General features: G+C 37.7%; 2 protein-coding genes and 1 pseudogene across 2 annotated transcripts; 2 read left to right on the top strand and 1 right to left on the bottom strand.

Moving 5' to 3' along the window:
• Positions 1-875: 875 nt before the first annotated feature.
• Positions 876-1,857, bottom strand: LOC101725526 (lysine-rich coiled-coil protein 1). Its single transcript, XM_004847851.3, has one exon. It carries the CDS (start codon positions 1,638-1,640, stop codon positions 876-878), a length of 765 nt encoding a protein of 254 aa, XP_004847908.2. The 5' UTR covers positions 1,641-1,857.
• A 5,864-nt stretch (positions 1,858-7,721) lies between these two features.
• On the top strand, positions 7,722-7,937 carry LOC101725899 (putative KRAB domain-containing protein ZNF788; annotated as a pseudogene).
• Positions 7,938-11,705: 3,768 nt separating this feature from the next.
• On the top strand, positions 11,706-13,111 carry LOC110349739 (uncharacterized). Its single transcript, XM_087181083.1, has 3 exons — positions 11,706-11,749; positions 12,106-12,473; positions 12,558-13,111. The coding sequence occupies exons 1-3, from the start codon at positions 11,706-11,708 to the stop codon at positions 13,109-13,111; spliced, it is 966 nt and encodes a 321-aa protein (XP_087037209.1).
• Positions 13,112-15,807: the final 2,696 nt, after the last annotated feature.

Here is a 15,807-nt window from a genome sequence, read left to right as displayed (position 1 = left end):
TCTGTTTAATTTCTTGGCTTGCATGGTGGATTCATTCTCTTGGTGTTCGTGGAGTTGTAGTCCTTGTTATCTCTTTCTAGAATGTCCTTCAGAACATTTTGAGATGCTGGTTTGGTTGTCATGAATTTCTTCAGGTGTTCTTTGTCATGAAAGTATCTTATTTCTTCATAAAATTTGAAAGATGGTTTTACAGGGTACATCAATCTAGGTTGGACTTTGTTTTCCTTTAGGGCTTAGAATACTTCACTTCAAGGTTTCTTTGCCTTGAGTCTTTATGTTGAGAAGTCTGGTGTGATTTTGATGGGCTTTCTTTTTTTAAAATTATTAATAAAACACTTTAGTATAAACTTCTGCAGAATATAAACTGATTTTGTATCAAGACTTTTTGAAAATTTTAAAACTATATGTAACATAAGTTTATCATAATTACAGTGTATTCACTTTCCACTTTCCAATCTAGAAAATATACTGCAAGTTAACAAGGGGAAAAAAATCTGAATTGCTTTATAGAAAAAAACCGATAAACAAATCTAATCAAGAAATGGATTCTCCAAAGCCTATTAATCCTCCAATTTAAAATAGATTATTTCTCAAGGAAAAATAATTCCACCATCACGGCAATCTGAATAAACCAGAGCCACTCTCCTAGAGGGAAATTATATTAAATGTAAGAAAAAGGTAATAAACCTTTCAGAAAATGAGGAAAAGCAATTTCCACATTCGAGAGCAAGCATACTAAAATACTTCATGTTCACCTGGCCTTTGTGAGAATTTAAGTACCTGTTCATGTAAGTGATGTGAACATGAATATCATAAAACCAAGCTCCTTAGCTATTTTTTTCAATTTAACCTAAGGAGAACCAACTAAAAGAGGTTCAAAATTCAAGGATAGACTGGTCCCAAAGCATTTCATCCTCTGTTCTTTCTTTGCCTTGTTCCTTTTTCTCTTTTCTACACTTATGGTGGTCTTCTCTCTGAAAGGCTACATCTTGGCTTTTTTTCTCTTTCAGATCCCTAAGCTTTTCTGTGCTGACCTGGGCAGTTTCAGTTTCTACCTCTGTTTTTCTTCTTTGGATGCTGTCATGTTCTTCTAAATCCACTTCCTCAGGACTTCTTTTCCTTTTATGCTTGGGCCGTTCCTCCTTTGGATTTTCGTTGCCTTCCTCTGAGTGCCTTCTTCTCTTCTGATGACTGGCTTGATGACTACCAGTCTTGGATCCCGAGGAGAGGTGCTCAGGACCTCTAGATTCTACACTGGCTGAACCATGATTATATTCTTGCCGACTGAGGTTCAGGGGTGCTAGTTTTTCTGAGAAACAGTCCCTGGGGAACTGACAGTAGCTCAGAGACTCTAGTCTTGGCCTGTTGTCATAATCTGGGAACCACCGAGGTAACTGATTTTCTGTCTGTGAAATATTATGTGATCTTGGGTAGGTCTGGATGGTTCCAGATGGGAGTCTTTGATCAAACATTCTATACCTGAGACTGGAATCAACTTCTTCCCTGTACCCACAGCTTTCCAAATAGTCCTCTCTCATCTTTCTGAAACAAGTCTTTGGAGCTAAGCCTCTGGCTTTCTGCACTTTAATATAATCTTCAAATTCATCTTGAAAAGAGTCATATGACTTTGAATGCTTCATTAGGTTGACATAAAGGGATTCTCTTTGGCAGTCTGAGGACTTGGTGGAGAAATCTGATCATATTTATCTAGTACTTGCTTCAGTTTTTCAGCATGAACTTTCCCCAAATAGTGAGACTGTACAACAATCAGGGAGCTCATAATGTAAAATCTTTTATTATTAAAACTGTAGCATCACTCCACAGATGCCTTTTATATAAAGCACCTGTAAAAAGTTCAGTCTTTCTTCATTCAATATAGTATCTTCGCTGAGGCAACAGCGGGATCTACAACTACTGTCTCCCTCCCCACCGATGCTGCCGGCCAAAGGACAGGTAGTAGTGGGAGTGGCGGAGAGGCAGGAAGAACCACTGCTGCTGCCGAGCAGGCGGGGTCGATGGGCTTTATTTTATATGTGATTTGTTTCTTTTCTCTAACAGCTTTTAATGTTCTGTTCTTGTGTTGAATTTCTGGAATAGTCCCTATGATTTGCCTTGGTGTAGTTTTTTTTGAACATTGGTAATTGGACTTCTACATGTCTCACTTATCTGTATGTCAAATTCTTTTCCCCTGTTTGGGAAGTTTTCTGTTATTACTTCTGTGAACAGATTTTTTTAATGTATGTCGTTTGTGTTATCTCCTGCTTTTTCATTGACTCTGATCAATCTTATATTATTCTTTGCATCATCTAGCAGCTGCTGGATTGATTTCTCATGATCCCTTGCTATTTTTAAGAAATCACTGTTTTCATGGTGACTAGCTCCAATCCTGTCTTCTATATCTGATATTCTCTCTTCACATTGGCTCATTCTCTGTGTATACTTTCAGTGGAGTTTTTAATCTCCCAAATGTCTATTTGAATCTGTTTCATGGATTCCATTTCTTTCCTATGCTGGGCATTCATGGTTTCCATCATGTTCCTGAGCCTCCTCTATTTTTCTTACCTGCTTCTGTTCTAGAGTCACTAAGCAAGTCTTTCATTCTGGTCATCCTCTCTGTAGTTATCTGGGAAATTATTCTGCTTTGATTTTTTTCTAGAACCTCATTCATCTGTTTTTTGTACTTCCCCTGTTATCAATTCAGGGAGTCCAGGTGGTTGACTTTTGGATTGTTCCACCTTGTTGCTCCCCTGTATTTGCCTTTGGTGAACTGGAAGTCTGGGTTTGTGTTTTGTTTAGGTGGCTTCTCATTTTTGTTTTTATTTTGTTTTTTGTTTTTTTATTATTTTATTTTTGTTGTTGTTGATTTTTTTGGTTTAATCTTGGGTTAATACTTTTATATTGCTTATTGTATCTTTATTCCTAGTATTTAGAACCCTTAGGAAATGACTACTTCTCAGAAGCATCTTCTATGTATACCTGGTCTTTGGGTTTTGAATCTGTAATGACCCTTAGGCAATCTCGGTTTTGGTATTCCAGGAATGATAGCTGACTAGAACAATCACATCACCTTGGACAACGTAATACAATCAGCATCAACAATAGCATCAAACACATCTTAGAAAAATGACAAATTGTAGTAACTATTAATCTGTCATGTTTGACCACATGAACTAGACTTGTGGTAATATATCAAAATCAAGAACCAATCAGAAATGTGTTTGCAGTAAATAAGCCCTTCAATATAGCAAATTTACCCTCCAGGAAGAAGACTTGGGAGGAGTTGGGTGGAGGGGATAGAGAAATAGGAGAGAGAAAGGTTAGAAGTAGGGCTAGAGGACAAAGGAAGATCATGCAAACTTTGGGAAACTGGTGAAGACAGGAGGAAAACAGAGAAGGAAGGAAGGAAGAAAAGCAATAACAGAACAAACTAACATGAAAACTGGAAACTGTATTCATACTCCTATAAAAAAGAACAATAAAAAATTAAAAAAGGAAAAATACAGGAACAAGAATGGAAAGAAATGAAGATGGAAAGAGAAAAGAAAAGAAAAAAAACAGAAAAACAAAAAAAATGAAGAAAAAGAAAAGAAAAATATGTCCTCTTCCAGGTGAGTCTCTGCTGTTGCTGATAGACAACATAGGCAGCACTGTGCAGATCTGAGTTGATTTAATTTCAGTGAGCCAGCCATAGTCCACTGAGATTCAGGCTGGTTTCTGACCACAAGGCCAGAATTGAGCTCCATGACCTCCTGTGGGTTTGAACTCTGACTGGTTCTGGAGCAGGCTGCTGTAAAATGCTGCATCTTTATTACAGTGACTCTTTGCTCTCCGGGTGGGCTTCAGTTCTTTTGTTTTCAGTACTGGGGATCAGAATCAGGACCTTGCGCTTTCAAGGCAGGTGCAGAGCCATTGAGCTAAATCCCTGGCCAAGGCTTCTGTTCATAACAAGCCTGAGAGAGGCTCTCTCTCTGCTGCTCACCACTCTGCCACCTCCCCAAACTCCAAATGATGGTCTTTCTACTCTCTGCCATTGTCTGGATCTGGCCACCACTCTTTCCTGTGGGTTGGGCTACTGCTGAATTGTACAGGTGAGCGAGGCTACTGCTGAATGGCATGAGCAGGCAGGCTGTTGCTAAATGGGCTCAAGGGTGGAAATTTAAAAGGGGTTCAGGAGAAAAATAGAGAAATAGAAAAAGAGGAAGAGATAAGAAGCAAAGCTGGAGGACAAAAAGATACATGGACTTTGGGATCTGGTTAACAAGACAGGAGGGAAGGAAGAAATAAAAACAACAGAATGGAACAAAAACAAAAAAGCAAAACAACATTCACACTAATATTAAAACAAGGACAATTGAGAAAAGAAGAAAAAATATGTCCACTTTAGGGTGTGTCTCTGCTGTCACTGGTAGACAGTGGGCAGACAGAGCCTAGATTTATGTTGATTTATCCCAGTAAGCCAGCTGTGGATTTATGGTAGTGTAATGGATAATCCCAGAAAGCCTGCATCTGTAGTTCCACTGATGTTTAGACTAGTTTCTGGCTGTGAGGCTGGAACCCACTTTCTTTATCCTGTAATATTCTATGTGCCTCCTGCTAGCTTTCTTTATCCTACAATACTCTGTGTGCCTCCTGCTAGTTTGAACGCTCCTTGATGTCCTGATTTGAACTGGGTTCTGCCTGACACTGGGAGCCCCTAGATAGAGCCAGCCCACAGTTGCTCTGAATTCTGTGCTCAGTAGTCCCCTCTCCAAACTGGCTACTGGCCAATTGCCCTCTCCTGGGCTTGAACCCTAATAATTATCCAGTTTCCACAGTCCAACATGTCTATCACTCTGCTTCACTGGTGCATCTCTCCACTGAAGTCTCTGGGGTTGCCAGTAGTCACTGTGTGCTTCACTGGTGCATCTCTCCACTGAAGTCTCTGGGGTTGCCAGTAGTCACTGTGCATCTGCAGGTTCTAGTCCCCTCCCACCCACATGTGGCCAGAGCTCAGGGAGAAAGTGTTGCCTGCTTGCCAACTCCTACTTTGAGGTCTCTCTCTTTGTTCTCCCTGTGGGCTTCAATTCTTCCTGGGTCTCAGGTACCCACTTCTTTTCTTTCTCACATTGCTGTATTCCAGCATCTGGACACCAAATCTCAGAGACTGTTACTCTGCTGTTCGACACTCCAGTATCTTTCTGGCAATCTGCACATGTATAACTTCTCTATGGTCTTTCCAATAATGTTTAAGACTCTGCTGATGTTATTTTATACAAAGAAAATTTTTCTTCTATCTCTTGGTAATTTTTCTGTGGATGCCTTTACTCATTTTTCTATATCTTGGCTAGTTACCTGATTGTCTTTATCAAGATAATTCATTTAACTTTTTTCAGATTTTGTTTCCTCAATTTTTTTCCGAGCAATAGTTTCCCCTTTCTCTGTATTCTTTTAGGGTTTTTGCTATTGTTATTCATTGTTCATAAGTGAACTATTGACTAGTCTAATGAATAAAAGTCAAGCTCACATCCTCCTTTGTCAGTGTTGAGGAAGATAAATTACAGTGCTTGAATTTGCCATCAACAACCGGGGTGTAGAAATATCTCAGGGGTTTAGACCTTCGGTAATACTGTTTCTCCCACTTAGAACTTAATTTTTAAAACCAAAAATTTCAAAATGATTTTGTTCTCCCCTCTGCACTTTCAGAAGCATGAAGCAATTTTACCCTATCAGTTTGAGATCTTGGCAAGTAATGGTGCAGGTACAACTCAAAATTTTAGGGTATCTAAAACCTACCCCCAGGAGTTCCTATCTTTCAAATTCCTCTTGACCTTGTTTATCAGGAAACCCAACATATTCCTACCCTCGCTTTGTTTCTGAGTTTCTTCAGAGTAATTACACTTTTGTAGGTCTACCTTCTTGTTCTTCCATTTAATATTCAAGGGTTGCTGATTTAAATTAGGTTGCTCTTTGTTATTGAGAAAGAAACATTCTTTCTATGTGTTGAAGTGTGCAATCATGCTCGTGCAGAAGATGACTAAAATCCCTTTGAGACAACATTTAAATCAATCACAGAGAACTCAGAGGGGCTGCTTCTTGGCCTAAGAGAAATAGCTACAACTGAGAGCTCCACAGTTTTTTTTATTTGTAATTCAAAGACATAGAAGAAAAGCATTGTGCCACATATTGTATATGAGTTCTTGTCAGGGCACAGGACTGAATGAGGTGGTTTGTTATGTAACACTTGTCAACCTAGTTTAAATAATCTTATTGGGGCAGAGTGAACACATTGGCCAAAGCAAACATTTCGGACAGTAACTTGCTCTAAATTTTGCTGACAGTTGTCCTGCATATTTGGCTGTAAACTTAGTGTTGTTGCCCAAGGTCCCTTCTTTATTCCACTCAGCTTCAATCAGGCCTTTGGCCTGTGTCTCTCTATATCTATGTTTTTTCCAACTGAGCTGGAAAGTGGAATTCTGTGTATTCACTCTTTGATTTATAGTGACAATATTTAACCCTCAACATTCATTGCATTTGTGTCCCAGTTACAGACAATATGATCAAAAGCATAGGCATTCAGGACTTTAGATCTGAATTAACTTAGTCAAACCTGTGCTTTTGGGAATGAATTCTCACTTTAAGTTCTTTGTTACCTGAGAAGCCAGGCTTCTTTCTTACTTCTGTCAAGATGTTTGCTAAGTACATGATTGAGAGTTCTGCCCTAATACTCTTGAATTCTCAATATGTGAACAACATTCCTTTGCATGCTTTCTTGGATTTCTATGCCATATTTTCACCAATGTGGACTAAAAATAAACCCCTCTCAAGGATAAAATGGGATTGTGCAGCATAAATAGGATTTCTACTAATTAATCATTGTATTTGTCTTCATCTGATATTCTAACATACACTATTCCTGATAGCCAGCCTGCGTCACTGTCTTGTATACTACTTATTGAACATTATTAAACATTTTAAACATGAAATAGTTAAAAATTTTTGAAAATCCAAAGGTGTGATTTGGATGTGAAAAAACTATTGTTAAACTTAAAAAAAAATTTTGGTGACTCTTAATTTTTTTTTTGAAAATTGGTGTTTGTTACATATATTTTGCTCACATTATTCATTTCCCAATTTGTCTCCCATAAGCTACATTAGAAATTCTTTATCTGTCACAGGTGACCATTTCATGTCCTTGAGCTGTAAGATAATGCATCTTCCTTAGTCTAATTTCATTCTTAGACATTATCCAATAAAAACTGTAATATTCATTAGTTTTGCTTAGTGTTCACTTAAGTTTTTGTCTATGAAAGCAGGTTCAAATTTCAAAATGTTCTCTAAATACAATCACAAAAGGTAGGGATCAATTCGCTAAGTATTGAGTTGCTAAAAGAGATATTTTCTATGATCTGTCAGTGAAATTCCTTACATAATTACTGAAGTCTTCTCATTTGGATGCTGATCTTGTAGGCTCCTTGCATGAACCATGCTTCAGAGACAATGTAGAAATGAGATAGGATTAACCAGCAGGAGAATCAGTGTTTCCATTCTGCTTTAGCTTTATCAATAAATTCTAACCTAGCATGAAAATTCCTGTGTGAGACATGCATACGAATGTTAATAAGTGATTGCTGACCAAGACATGAAGTAAACATTTGGAGGACTCAGCCTCTTCTCAGCTTTGTATGAGTAGACTTGAGATGGTTCATGTTGTTGTGAATCTCATTTTTGAAAATATATGTGTGATGATATAGGAGGCTGTCACCTTTGAGGACGTGGCTGTGAACTTCACGGCGGAGGAGTGGGCTTTGCTGGATCCATCCCAAAAGAAGCTCTACAGAGATGTGATGTGGGAAACCTTTAGGAATGTGACTGCTATAGGTAAGAAATAAATCAGTCTCATTTATACAATCAGAGAGCACTGTTTGTTGTGTTATCAGTGCACTTACCTTTATTGGAAAGTGGAAACATTTTAATGAATCTTAGAGGTATGGTCACATTGTACCAGGAATCTAACTAGGATCTATTAATCTTTATGTAACCTAGCAAATCATCATTACATTTGTGTTTCTTCACCTTAGAAAGAAACTGTAATGATCAGCAAGTTGAAGATGAGTACAAAAGTTGCAGGAGAAATCGAAGGTAATTTAACTTACATAATAAAATTCCTCAAGTGTCAATGTGTGAGCAGAAATATTATAAATGATCATACCATACAAGTGTGGTCATGTTCAAATTTCTTTTTATCTGTTTCTGTTCTAGATCTTCTAATCATGTCTTTCACTCTGCTCACCATCTCTGTAGATATCTGGGAGATTATTTCTGCTTTGAATTTTTCTAGAGCCTCATTCATCTGTTTTGTTACTTCCTGTGCTGTATCAGTTCAGGGTATCCAGGTGGTTGGTTATGGGACTTTTCGACCTCATTTCCCCCAGGATTTACCCTTGGTGGGGTGGAAGTCTGAGTTTGTACCTTGCTTAAATGTCTTCTCATTTTTGTTTTTGGTACTGTCCTTGGTTTCACTCCTGGGTTTGAAATTGCTTAGTGTAGGTATCTTTGTTGCTTGAAATTAGAACCCTTATGGAATGATTGCTTCTCAGAGGTGTCTTTCAGATATAGCTGGTCTTTAAGGTTTGAGTCTCTAATGACTCTAAGACTATCTCATTTTCCTTATACTAGGAAGGTTCATTGACTAGATCAATAACAACACCTTAGCCCAAGTGATACAATCAGCAACACCATTGCATCAAGTACATCTTTGAAAATGACATTTTGTGGTAGTTAATCTATCACTTTTAGCTGTGTGAATTAAATCAAGATCAAGGACCAACCCAACATATAGTGAATAAACTCTTCAATATAACAACTTTACCCTTTGGGATGGGGAGTTAGAAGGGGTTGGGGAAGGAGGGACAGATGGAAAGAAGGATAAGGGAAGGTTAGCACTGTGGCCAGAGGACACAGGTGAGAAGGAAAAAGAGAATAATAGTAAAATAAAGAAGAACTCTGAATGAGGACCAAAACAGGGACAAAAAGGGAAGATGAACAATGTGGGAGAGCAAGAGAGTGAGTGTAAGACAGAGAGAAAGGAAAGAGAAAAGAAAGAAGAAAAGAAAAGAAGAAAAAGAAGAGAAAAACAAATATTTGCAAAGAGTAGGAAAAAAAGTTAAAGATAAGAGGAGCAAAAGAAAAGAGAAAAAACCCTAATAATACTAATTTTGGGAATAAAAAAAAACAATGAAGATGAAGGGCCTCTTTCAGGGTATGTCTCTGCTGTCACAATAGACAACATGGGTAGCAGTGTGCAGATGTAAGTCAATGAGTCTCAGCAAGGTAGTCACAGATCCATGAGATTCAGGCAGATTTCTGGCTGCAAGTCTCAAGTTGAGCTCCCTGTCCTCCTGTAGGGTTGAACTCTGCAGAGTTGTATTGCAGGTTCCAGCTGCCCTTCCCCTGAAGATAGTCCCAGTCTTGATGGGAGGTGAAGATGACTCCAACTTACCCAGTGCAGTGGTCTGGTGGTCCGGTGTCCTCTGTGTCTTTGTAATGTGGAACCAGGTGTCTGTACAGAGAAGAGGCCAGAGGAGCAGGGGGAGGGGGCTGTCCAGTGGATTGCTGCCAGGGCCCGGGCTGATTCGGTGTGTTCCGTGTGACCCGCGACCTCGGTAGGGCATCCCATGTTCAAATTTCTTGACTCTCACAATATTTCTCCAAAGAAGCATATTGGTTGAGCATCTATAATCTGACAATTGAATATTTAAAACATTCCAACATCTGAAACATAGGGAGTACTGACTTTATGCCATGAGTAACATTATCTAATGTATCAGAATAAACAGTATTTTCTATAATCAAGACTTTAAAAGTATATGAAATTGTGTGTAGCAATTGATTATGGATGCACATGAAACAAATTTTGTGTTTAGACTGGGAGTCACATTTAGGATAGCTAATTACATAAACTTGTGAGTATTTTCTAAAGATCACTTTCATATGAAACAAATTTTGTTTAGAAATGCTATGTTTTTTAATATGGTATACACTTTCAGTATTTGCAAAATTGCTAACCCTGTGGAAGTATTCAAAATCAAAATCTTGTTACAGTAATAGCTGTTTTTATGCAATCCTGCCAACTACTTAGTCCATTCAAATTTCACAATATTAGAATGTACCTTCCTATATTGTATGTTTTAGAGTCATGGAAATGCATGTAGAGTGTCCTTAAAAATATAAAAAATAGAAATTTCACTGTATCATGTATATTTCTCCTAGGTACCTTTTCCCCAAAATTAAGTAATCATGTTACAATGATATGTGCATACCCATGTTTGTAGCAGCTATGATCTGGAAAAAGCCTAGAAGTCAATTCACAGTTATGTGCATTAAGGAAATATGGGATAGTCTGGGCATGATGATGCATGCTTGCAATCTTAGCACCCTGGGAACCTGAGCCGGTAAGGTCATATGTTCATGTTCATCGCAGGCAACTTAATGATTGCTAAGACTCTCTCAAAATAAAATTAAATAGTCTGGGGGTATATCTCAGTGTTAAATCCAGATTCAATTTCCAGCACTGAAAACAAAATGGTATGTGTATGAAATGGTATAGTATTTGGCCATAAAGAAGGATAAAGTGATATCATTTGCCAAAAGAATAGATGGATATTGAACCCATAATATTTTCTTTTCTTTTTTTTTGTACTGGAGATCAAACTTGGGTCCTTGTGCTTGCGAGGCAGGTGCCTGAACCACTGAGCTAAATTCCTGGCCTTGAACCTATAATATTAAGTGAAGTGAGTCAGATGCAGAAACTTCAGTATCACATGTTATATTTTGTATCAAAAACTCAAAATATGAATTAGGGAGTAAAATAAAGAAGAAATAGCAGAGAAGAGAGATGCGTTAGGAAGAGGGACAATAGACAGTAGGTGAAGGATTTCAATGGAAGGAGGGTGTAGAGTCAAGGAGAAAGTATATCAAAAATAGTCAACATATAGTATGTATATATATGTACCAATTCCCTAAAGTGAAATTAAGTGTTATATATTGCAAATAAATACAGCTGCTTTGGTAAAAGTGGTTTCCAAGCCATCATGGAAAGTCTATAGTATAATTATGATCATATATTCTTACGAGGCAGCACACCAGATCTCCTGGTCAATCATTTCTATAAAGACACTTTGAGGGCCAGGGATTTAGCTCAGTGGTGCTGCCGCCTGCCTTGTGAGCACAAGGTCCCGAGTTTGATCCCCAGTACAAAAAAAACCCAACAAAACACAGTTGAAAAGTGATTGGTAGTTTTGTTATTTTTTTCTATTGCAGAAGTGAAGAGGTAGACAAATGGTATCAACATGAATTATGGTATCAACATGAAGACATGATGTTTTGTTCTCCAGATGGTAATGTGTACATGAAAACAGTTGGTACAAAACGAAGTGAAAGTTTTGCCTATAGAAAGCACCTGATTTTTCATTCACCAGAAAATGTGCCTGGACTCAAATTGTATGAGTATCAGAGCTTTCAAGAGAAGCTTTCTAACTGTAGCACACATGAGGAAGCCTGCACTGAATTCCAGTACTTTCAGAAGTATGCTAAGAAAACTCCTGGAGAGAAAGCCTGTGGATATAAGCAATCTGGAACATTCTCTGATGGCACTGAAGGAACTAACATAGAAGAAGAGAAGCCTTTTGAATATAAGCAAGATGTGCAAGCTGTTAGTGCATTGAACTATGTTGAAATCCGAAAAAGACATCACAATAGAGTGGACCCATATGTAAGTGTGCAAAGTGGAAAAGGTTTTGATTCTCACCATGATGTTCAGATGCATGAAAGTGCTTACACTGGAGAAAAACACTATGAATGTAAGAACAGTGGGAAATCCTTAACTAATAGCTCTTCATTTTGTAAATTTAAAAGGGGAGAAACTGAGGAGAAACACTATGTATGTAAGCATTGCGGGAAAGCTTTCGGCACACCATTTACTTGTCAAAATCATGAAAGAATCCACACTGGGGAAAAACCCTATGTCTGTAAGCAATGTGGGAAAGCTTTTGGCACACAATTCAATTGTGAAAATCATGAAAAAATTCACACTGGGGAGAAACGCTATGTATGTAGGCAATGTGGCAGAGCTTTTGGCACAAAATTTAATTGTGAAAATCATGAAAAAATTCACACTGGGGAGAAACCCTATGTATGTGATCAATGTGGGAAAGCTTTCAGCAGACACAGTCATTTTCAAATACACATAAGAATTCATACTGGGGAGAAACCCTATGTATGTAAGCAATGTGAGAAAGGATTTAGTACACACAGTCATTGTAAGAGACATGAAAGGACTCACACTGGGGAGAAACCCTATGTATGTCAGCATTGTGGGAAAGCTTTCAGCACACAATTTAATTGTCAAAATCATGAAAGAATTCACACCGGAGAGAAACCCCATGTCTGTAAGCAATGTGGGAAAGCATTTATTACACACAGTCATTGTAAAATACATGAAAGAACTCACACTGGGGAGAAGCCCTATATATGTAAGCATTGTGGGAAAGCTTTTATCACACATGGTAGTTGTCAAATACATGAAAGAATTCACACTGGGGAGAACCCCTATGTATGTAAGCAATGTGGGAAAACTTTTGGCACATATAGTCACTGCAAAAGACATGAAAAAATCCACACTGGTGAGAAACCCTATGTGTGTCAGCAATGTGGGAAAGCTTTCAGCAGACACAGTCATTTTCAAATACATATAAGAACTCACACTGGGGAGAAACCCTACATATGTAAGCAATGTGGGAAAGCATTTATTACACACAGTCATTGTAAAATACATGAGAGAACTCACACTGGGGAGAAACCCTATGTATGTAAGTATTGTGGGAAAGCTTTCAGTGCACAAGGTAATTGTCACAACCATGAAAAAATTCACACCGGGGAGAGACCTTATGTATGTGATCAATGTGGGAAAGCTTTCAGCAGACTCAGTCATTGTAAAATACATGAAAGAACTCACACTGGGGAGAAACCCTATGTATGTAAACAATGCAAGAAAGGATTCATCTCCAAAGATAGTTGTAAAAGGCATGAAATGACTCACACTGGGAAGAAAACCTATGCATCTTATTTGGGATAGCTTTCCCCACCCAAAGTAGTCATCAGAATCTTGAAAGAACTCACATTGCTGCGAGATTGTATGTATGTAAGTGACATGGGAAAGTGTTCAGCATATAAAAGTTAGGAAATGCCTGAAAAACTACACTGGGGAGAAATTCTATTTACATAAGCAATATTGGAATGCATTCTTTTTCTTCATGATCTACATTTTATACTTTTAATTTTTCAAATTTTTACATGTATTTACCTGAAATACAACATTTATAAAATGAAACAGCTACTGTAACAAAAGCAACATTATTAGGAAAGCACTTTACTTTTTAGTGGTTGCAGTGGAGCCAGTTTTCCTCATTAAGTGCCTTCAGGATTCAGACACACTTATGATTCTTTTTTTTTTTAAATTAAAAAATATATATATTTATTGGTACATTTTAGGTGTACAATACATTTACATTTATCATTGGGTGTTTGTACCAGAACATGATGCATCTTAGTTTTTATTTTTTCTCCCATTACCTGTGCACCCTTCACCCCCTCCACCCTTCCCTATCTACACAGAGCTTGATTCCATCTTTTTTTTCCTCATAATTTTTTTCTTTCCCTTCTTCACTTTCCCCTTTCCCTTCCACCATCCCCAAACCCTTGGACCTTTTCTTATTTCAAATTATCAGTTATTCATTTTAATCATTTTCATCCTTATTTACACTTTGAATTTCTCACACTAGAGAAACTATTCGGTATTTACACGTGTGTCCTATTTAGTTCACTTAAGAGTATGGCCTCAATATGCATCCATTTAACTATAAATGTCTCTAGTTTCTCATTCTTTATGGCTGAGTAGTACTCCATTTTATAAAAAAACCCACATCTTCTTTATCCAGTTTCCAGTCGATGGGCACTTGGGCTGTTACCAAGCTTTAGCTATTACAAATTGTGCTGCTATAAACATAGGTGCACATATATTGCTGTGGTATGATTCTTTTAATTCTTTGGGGAAGATTCCCAGTAGGGGAATAGCTGGGTCAAATGGGACCTGTAGTCCTAGTTCTTTGAGGTATCTCCATACTGACTTCCACAGTGGTTGCACCAATCTACATTCCCACCAACAATGGAGAAGGGTTCCTTTCTCTCCACACCCCTGCCAGCATTTGTTATTGGTTGATTTCTTGATAGCAGCCATTCTTTCTGGGGTGAGGTGGAATCTCAGTGTTGTTTTCATCTGCATCTCTCGAATGACCAGTGATGTTGAACATTTTTTCATATAATTACTTGCTGTTTTTACTTCTTTGTTTGAGAAATGTCTGTTCATTTCAGATGCCCATTTTTGAATTGGGTCCTTGAATTTGAGAGGTTTGATTTTTTTCAGTTCTTTATATATTCTTGATAGTAGACCTTTGTCTGAGCTACAGCTGCTAAATATTTCTTCCCACATTGTAGGTTGTCTCTTAGCTCTGTTGGTAGTTTCTCTTGCAGTGCAGAAGCTTTTTATTTTTTTCAGAAGCTTTTTAATATGATGAGATCCCAGTTGTTGATTCTTTGTGCTAGCTCCCGTGCTACTGAAGATTTGTTCATAAAGTCTTTTCCTATGCCAGTGTCATCAAGAGTTTTACCTAACTTATCCTCAGCAAGTTTAGTGTTTCTGACTTAATATTTAGATCTTTAATCCACTTCTATCTTAGTTTAGTGCACGGTGATAGGTATGGGTCTAGTTTTCATTTCTGACAGGTTGAAATCCAGTTTTTCCAGCACCATTTATTAAATAGTCTATCTTTCCTCCAATGAGGGTGGTTGGCTCCTTTGTCAAAGATGAGGTGACTGAGTATGTCTGGAGTTGTTTCTGCATCTTCTAATCTATTCCACTGATCTTTGGGTCTGTTTCTTTGCCAGTACCATGCTGTTTTTATCACAGTAGCTTTGTAGTATAGTTTCAAGTTGGGGATTGTGATGCCCCCAGCCATGTCTCTGTTGCCTAAAATTGCTTTTGCTATTCCTGGTTTCTTCTGTTTCCAGATGAATTTTTGGATTGTTTTCTCTAGTTCTGTGAAGTATATTGTTGGAATTTCAATTGGCATTGCATTGAATCTATATAGTAGTTTTGGAAGTATGGCCATTTTCACTATATTGGTTCTTCCTACCCAGGAACAAGGGATATCATTCCATTTTCTTATATCCTCTTCAATCTCCTTCTTTAGAGTGTTGTAGTTTTCAGCGTAGAGGTCTTTTGCTTCCTTTGTTAGGTTGATTCCTAGATATTTCATTTTTTTAGATGCTATTGTAAAAGGAATTATTTCCCACATTTCTCTCTCAATGGGTCTGCTATTTGCCTATAAAACAGCTATTGTTTTTTGAGTGTTAACCTTGTATCCAGCTACTCTACTGAATCTGTCAATTAGGTCTAGAAGACTTTTGACTGAGTTTTTCAGGTCTTCTATGTAAAGTATCATATCATCAGCAAATAATGACAGTTTAACTTCTTCCTTTCCTATCCTTTTATTTCTTTCTCTTGTCTAATTGCTATGGATAATGTTTCCAGAACAATATTGAACAGGCGTGGTGATAGTGGGCATCCTTGTCTTGTTCCTGATTTTAGTGTGAAAGTTTTCAGTTTTTGACCATTTAGTATGATGTTGGCTGTTGGTTTTTCATAGGTAGCCTTCATCAGGTTGAGATGAAGACCTCCTATTCCACTTTTCTGTAGTGTTTTTATCATGAATG

The sequence above is a fragment of the Heterocephalus glaber genome, unplaced genomic scaffold, assembly GCF_053883595.1.
Source record: "Heterocephalus glaber isolate CG9 unplaced genomic scaffold, H.glaber_assembly_v1.0 deba00001472, whole genome shotgun sequence".
Classification (NCBI taxonomy): Eukaryota; Metazoa; Chordata; class Mammalia; order Rodentia; family Bathyergidae; genus Heterocephalus; species Heterocephalus glaber.
Note: the sequence above shows the minus strand (reverse complement) of the source record. Positions and strands in the feature narration are given on the sequence as shown.